The 6691-nt window shown below is 42.8% G+C and overlaps 1 protein-coding gene across 1 annotated transcript in view; it reads right to left on the bottom strand.

Moving 5' to 3' along the window:
- LOC104957232 (leucine-rich repeat-containing protein 16B-like) overlaps window positions 1-6691 on the bottom strand; it is a 50676-nt gene that overhangs the window by 7137 nt on the left and 36848 nt on the right. Inside the window, exons 4-14 of the mRNA XM_010784835.1 lie at window positions 6152-6256; window positions 5133-5202; window positions 4968-5049; window positions 4680-4776; window positions 3716-3770; window positions 3408-3580; window positions 3039-3107; window positions 2422-2512; window positions 2119-2205; window positions 1736-1864; window positions 596-712 (exon numbers count right to left, since the gene is read on the bottom strand). Coding sequence (XP_010783137.1) covers window positions 596-712; window positions 1736-1864; window positions 2119-2205; window positions 2422-2512; window positions 3039-3107; window positions 3408-3580; window positions 3716-3770; window positions 4680-4776; window positions 4968-5049; window positions 5133-5202; window positions 6152-6256 — 1075 coding nt within the window. The remainder of the gene's footprint in view (window positions 1-595; window positions 713-1735; window positions 1865-2118; window positions 2206-2421; window positions 2513-3038; window positions 3108-3407; window positions 3581-3715; window positions 3771-4679; window positions 4777-4967; window positions 5050-5132; window positions 5203-6151; window positions 6257-6691) is intronic.

Here is a 6691-nt window from a genome sequence, read left to right as displayed (position 1 = left end):
ATGAGTTTTCAGTCTGCGCCGGAAAGATGTGTAACTTTCTGCTGTCCTTGATTTTCAATGGGGAGCTCATTCCACCATTTTGGAGCCAGGATAGCAAACCCACGGTGTTTTTTGCTGATGGGAACTTGACGCACGCACGCACACACAGTGCGGATGCAGCGAGCTGTTTGGCTGATGCAGAGCGGAGTGCACGTGCTGGGGTGTACGGTTTAACCATGTCCTGGATGTAGGAAGGGCCAGATCCACTCGCAGCATGGTACGCAAGTACCAGTGTCTTGAAGTGGATTCTAGCAGTTACTGGAAGCCAGTGAAGGGAGCGAAGGAGATGTGTGGTGTGGGAAACTTTAGGAAGGTTGAAGACCAGACGAGCCGCTGCATTCTGGATGAGCTGCAGAGGTCGGATGGCACATACAGGTAGACCAGCCAGGAGGGAGTTGCAGTAGTCTATGCGTGAGATGACGAGATCCTGGACCAGAAGTGATGCAATGGCCCTAACCCTGATTTGAAGTCTAACTCACGGTAAAGCTAGCCTTGATGAGGTGGAAACCTTGATAAATGAGCAGCCCTGATACAGTGTGGATGCGTTAATGTGTACCTGTATGCTTCTGTTGATCTCATCAGCCAGTGTTGCAGCAGCGTCAGTGAGGATGCAGTTCACCAGTCCTCCATCAGGGGCAGCCTTCCTGCCTTCCTCATATAGAGCGGGAAGCAGCTGCCAACAAAACATCAAGCGTCATTTACACTCCCTGGACACTTTATTAGGTACACCTTTCAGATACAATCTAGTTCAACAGCTCTGCCATATTACAATGTATGTTCAAATGTAACGTTTTAATTCAACGTTATGTTTCTAACTGAGATGAAGGTATAAAGGTAACTTGGGTTTGAGAGCAGGGCCACGCCTCAACCAAAACTTAATCCCCTTTATATCGATCAGCACATGGAGCCTAATTTGGCTCCAATTTCACAACCCACCCTCTCTTTTCCTGCCATTCATCCAATCCCCATCCCTTTATCTTCACTTCCATGGTTTCATCCCTTCATCCCTACATTCCTGTATTCCTCCCTCCCTCCATCCCTCCCTTCTTACATCCCTTTATCCCTCCCTTCTTACATCCCTTCGGCCCTTATTCCTTTCCTTCCCACTTCCCTTCAACCATTTATCTCACCCTAGATGTTTTCATCCACTCATCCCTTTATTTCTTCATCCCTCAATCCCTTGTTTACTTTATACCTCCTTCTACAAACATCCCTCATCCCTTCCTCCTTACATCCCTTTATTCCTCCCTTCTTACATCCCTCGACCCTCATCCCTTCCTCCCTACATCGCTCCCTTCCTTCAACCTCTGTTCCTGTCTCCCCTTGTCTCTTTCTATTTAATCTGGTGCATAGTTGTTGTTCTCATTCAAGGTACCGTCTGGGGGCTTGTATTGAGACTGGACTCCCACACTGAGTCTCCCTCTGCCTGGACTTCAAACCAGCCTGACAGACGACATCACTCACTCTTCTTCACCCCTTACATTCAATATTTGCTGTTATTAAATCTTCAATGGACCTATTATGCTGCATGGTCCTTGCCAGTGAAATGGCAGTTAGTGGTGTGGTTGAACAGGACTGCAGTATGTTGAGATTATTTTTCTCTCAGATGTGTGTAACAGATGTGTAATACAGTCCCAGCAGGATCTGGCAGAGCCCGTTGGTGACATCATTCCTATTTCTGTTTCTCTGCCTGTACCTTGAAGGACTCCCTGGCGTTGTGCAGAACCTCCTGTGCTGTCAGGACTTCAGCCTGGACCTCCTGAGGGTTGCAGGGGCTTAAACGCTGAAGGCTGTCCGCTAACTGCAGACACAGACCCTGGACCTGCTGGAAGAGAGGACAAACAGAAGAAGCAGGAACTGTGTTTGATCTAACCATTAGATGTGCTTCAGTCACAGAGCTCCATCTTTCGTATGATTTGATCCGTTTGATTGATCACTTATTGCGAAAAAAATATATATTCCCTGCAGGGATGATCGCTATTTGATTCTTTTATTATACTAATAGTTGACTGTATGTGGTACTATAATTGTTAACTGACTTCCAACTAAATATTATTCTTTTTTTATTTTACTCCTTACCATCTCAGATTGCTGAGCTTTAAACACTTGCTGGAGTTCCACTCTGTCAGATTGTCTCTGGTTGTTTCTGTCTAAACACCTCTGAATCTGCACACACAAAGAAAAACAGTACATGAATCACCTTTGTAAATACTTTTCAGATTAGATCATGACAAAGTGTTGTCAGATTACTTGTACTGGCATGTAGTTATATTGTCACACACACGCACGCACGCACACACAAACACACACACAGACACACACACACACACACACACACACACACACACACACACACACACACACACACACACACACACTGACCTTGTGCAGGGCCTCTTCTGTTCTGTCGGGGTTGCCGCGGTAACTCTGTGTGATATCAACCAGGCCAGATACCTGCTGCAGAGTGAAATTCCTGTAACAACGAAGCATAACTTTAAAAGTAATAACTACTGTATGAAGATGGCGTTCATCCACCATGCTTTCTGTCCAAAACAGTACACTTCCCAATAGTCATGATAATGGCAAGACACAATTGATGGCAACATCCTTTTTTTTACATGGAATGTACACACGTTCATGTCCCCCTCAGAATTAATTATAACTATCGATCCCATGTCGCACCATGATCAGGTCAGTATTTAACCTTATGACCAAATACCTGCAGTACAAGCTGAACCAATATAGTAAATATTATACCTGTCAATCATTAGCTTATAAGTTTTGCCACAAAAGACAGTGTTGAAGGTGCAATGTTTTATTTTAAGAATTAATCAGCTTTCACTGTTGTGTGACTTCTCTTAAAACCTTGGCTAATGTATACAGTATATGCTTGTGTGTGTGTGTGTGTGTGTGTGTGTGTGTGTGTGTGTGTGTGTGTGCGTGCGTGCGCGCGTGCGCGCGTGCGTGCGTGCGTGCGTGCGTGCGTGCGTGTGTATGACCTCTCCAAGGCATCAGCAACATCCTGGAAACCTCTTGCAGTAACATTATTTCTGTCCCATGATAGAGTCCTTTAAAGAAGAGATTAAGAGAAGAAGAGAAAGAGAAAGAGGGAAAGGGAAGTAAATCACTCTTGGAGCTAATCAAGTGCTGCATGTTTCAAATAATGAAATGATGACATCTGGTGGCAAAAAGTAGATTCACAAAAGGAAAGGAAACATAAAGAGAAATATGTTCCAGAAACAGATGCAACCATGAAACTCCCTCTGTTTATTAAACCATGAGGCTATTATTAGTAATTCCCACATATTTCAATTAGATGAGATATTTGTGTCCGTTATAATTGTTGGCCAGTGTGTGTGAAGGTGTACCTGAGTGTGGTGTTTGTCAACAGGGCTTTGGCCAGCATTTTGGCTCCAGTGTCTCCAATGTTGTTTCCACTGATGTCCACCTCAGTCAGAGCAGCGTGCCCTCCCAGAGCGCTCAGCAGGATGTGCATCCCTGCCTTCAGCTTAGAGTCACTCACTGAGAGAGACTGCAGGGGCTAAACACACACATAACATAAGGAACTTTAAACTCACTTAAAGAATAACTGAAATATGGCCTGTTTTGCTTTGTTTATGGGTGGCCGTGATGTTAATGACTGAAAGTGAAAGAAATGAAATGGGATGTGACTCACACACTCTTCATCCTGAATGAGTTGAGCTATACGATGAAGAACATCAGTGAGAGGTCTGGTAAAGAGAGGGTACATGGCATTGGTTCACAGGTGTCCCACAAGGCTCGATCCTGGGATCATTGCTATTTTAATTATATAGTAATGATTTATCATCTACAGTATATGTCCTGAGTGCACAAACATCTACATGTGTTGTTGACACTGCACTATAAGCACATGGAGGAGGTAGTTTGACACAATTTGCTTATATACTTACAAATACCATGGTTCATGTAACAGCTTGCTTTGAAGCAATGCTGTTTCCAACTAAATGTTTCCAAAACAGTATGCATCTTTTTCACTGAAACAATAGTTCTAGTGTTGAACCGGATGAAATTGATTCAGAAAAAAAGGCTAAAGGTTGTAACAGAATACAGGTACCATGGAGTTATACTTGATGCTACCCTCATCTTTAAGGCGCAGGTGTTACTAGAGATTACATGTCAACAGAAGCTATTATGTACATGTACTCAATTGTCATTTCTCACTATCACTTACTGTTTAACAACGTGCTCACAGGCCAGTAACCCTACTTTTACACCACTATAGACCTTTTATTAACGGGACTTCAACATTCTTGATAAGAAATCGATACATTCTTATCACTGTCCAATACCTACAAACTATATGAGAAAATGTATGAGCTGGAATAACAGGAGGAAAAATAGCCCCTTTGCAAACGGTGGCGCTTTAGCAGCAACAGTAGATATGTGCACTGTCCCAGTCGAATAAACGAATGACTAAAATAATGAATTAATAACAGAAGCCCCTTATTGAATATACCCAGCTAATGTTACACATGGAGCTAGTTATTCTTTAGGTTTGAACTTTGACAAGTGTTTCTGTAGGCCACCCTAACTTCAGCTGTCTTCAGCAGGAATATATATTTCAATATTATGAGCAGATGTTATTATGTTCCTCTGACCTGGACTTCATGGCAAAGTTTCTTCCCAGAGCGAGGTGCCGGAGAGAGGGACATCGACCCACAGACAGAACCAGAGTCACCATGTCACTCTCAAAACCTGTAAGCAAGGGGGGGACATTATCATGGAAGTGAGAGTCGGAGGTTATCTCCCACCTATACGTGTAGATTGTTAGTCCTGAGTAAAAACATGGACAGCAAACTACACCCATGTAACACACTGTTGAAGGGTGTATGGTAGCAGGATCATGTCCTGAGTTAGTCAGTGTGTGCGTGGGGGGGTTTACAAACCATTGTCAGAGATATCCAGACTTGTGATAGCTGTGACTTCAGAGATGTGCTCCTGTATCACTTGAGCACCTGCTGAACGAAGCTACACACATAATTTGTTTACTGTAGCTTCTCCTCATTACAAATGACAAATGTGTTTTTTAGGTTTTGTGTGTCTGTGTGTACCTCACAGCTGCTGATGTCCAACCCTAAACCTAATAGAAGAATGTTGGTGGCCAGACCCTGTAGTAATAACCTAGTTGCAAAACAAACAACATAATAAAGTATATAAGTGTTTGTAGACAGGTATATTTTAAGAATGAACGTTTTTAGGAAACTATAAGTATGAGAAATATGAAGAAGCTCATAAACCGCAAGACAGGGAGAAGGGAACAGTGCTGCAGTTATTAAAAATAAACTATGTGCAACAATGGTGTCAATACACAAATACATTATTATAATCTATGCAGAAGACTAGAGGTGCACACATTTCTGGAAGTTCAAGGTCAGCATATTTACAGCACATATACTGTGTGTCTTTATTTCCCTCAATTCCCTTTGGGGTAGGGAGCATGATTTAATGATGAAGTGGTAGAAGCTATCTTAAAGGAAGTAGTGTTTCAGAAAGGGGAAGGAGGGTCTTCAGAACGGCATCTTAAATACAAATCTTGCAAGAATCCTTGAGGCAGCATCAGAGTAAATGTATGGAAAACTCAGAAAAGTTGTGTTCGATGGTCGAGAGAAGTGTGTAGTAAGACAGTAAAAGACAGAAAAACATTATTATGATGGTCTCGCTACAAGAGACAAAGGAGTTTGGAGAAGAATAGACATGCAAAGGGAGAACATTGGAGGAGTTGTTCTACTGAAATAGAGATAACATAACTCTTCCGATAGGAATAGTGTGGGGATGATTTGGAGGATGGGGGGGGCAACAGTAGGGAAAGATTAACACGTTTTGAATCAGAAGAAGAACAAGCAAGTACAGACAGGGATATATCTGAAATGGTGAAACAATTGTTCAGATGCATATATCAGGTCATTTGCAAAACAGGAAATCGGTTTACAGTTAAGATCACTGTCACGTTCCAATGACTCATACACGTTTTGTGTTGTATTATGTTGACAAATACAATTGATGGCATCAACTTCCATGTTAAAAACATTACATGTTATGATGTCATTGCATGAGCTGGGAGTAAACACACCTGAGAGCTTGTGGAGGTAGTTTGGTTGCAGACAGGCCGACATATTTTAACTCACAGCTCTGACTGAAGAACTGCCCAATGCTCCTGGTCACCTCCCGCACCTTCCTACACACACACACACACACACACACACACACACACACACACACACACACACACACACACACACACACACACACACACACACACACACACACACACACACACACACACACACACACACATGCACAGACAGCTGAAAACGTCACTTTCAGCTCTAGAAAAGATTCCCATAACCCCTCTGTTTTCAGCCCTTTTCCAAAAGTGTCTGTAGCTTTAAATGCTAATGAGCTGCTGCTGCTGGCCACGCCCCTCTGAGAGATGATAGTGATAAGGTGGCCGGGATTACCTTGGTTGGTGATTGGCTAATGGTTACACAAGCCAAAACATCGTTATGACATCATAAAGTTGCCAAAATCTGATCAGCTCATTTTCAGACAGGTTTTTATATAAATGGATCAGGACAAAAATAGGGAATCTTTGTTCTTGAAGCTTTCAGAA

This window comes from Notothenia coriiceps, unplaced genomic scaffold, assembly GCF_000735185.1.
Source record: "Notothenia coriiceps isolate Sejong01 unplaced genomic scaffold, NC01 NC01_scaffold00026608, whole genome shotgun sequence".
NCBI lineage: Eukaryota > Metazoa > Chordata > Actinopteri > Perciformes > Nototheniidae > Notothenia > Notothenia coriiceps.
The sequence above is the reverse complement of the archived record's forward strand: the minus strand, read 5'-3'. Positions and strand labels throughout refer to the sequence as shown.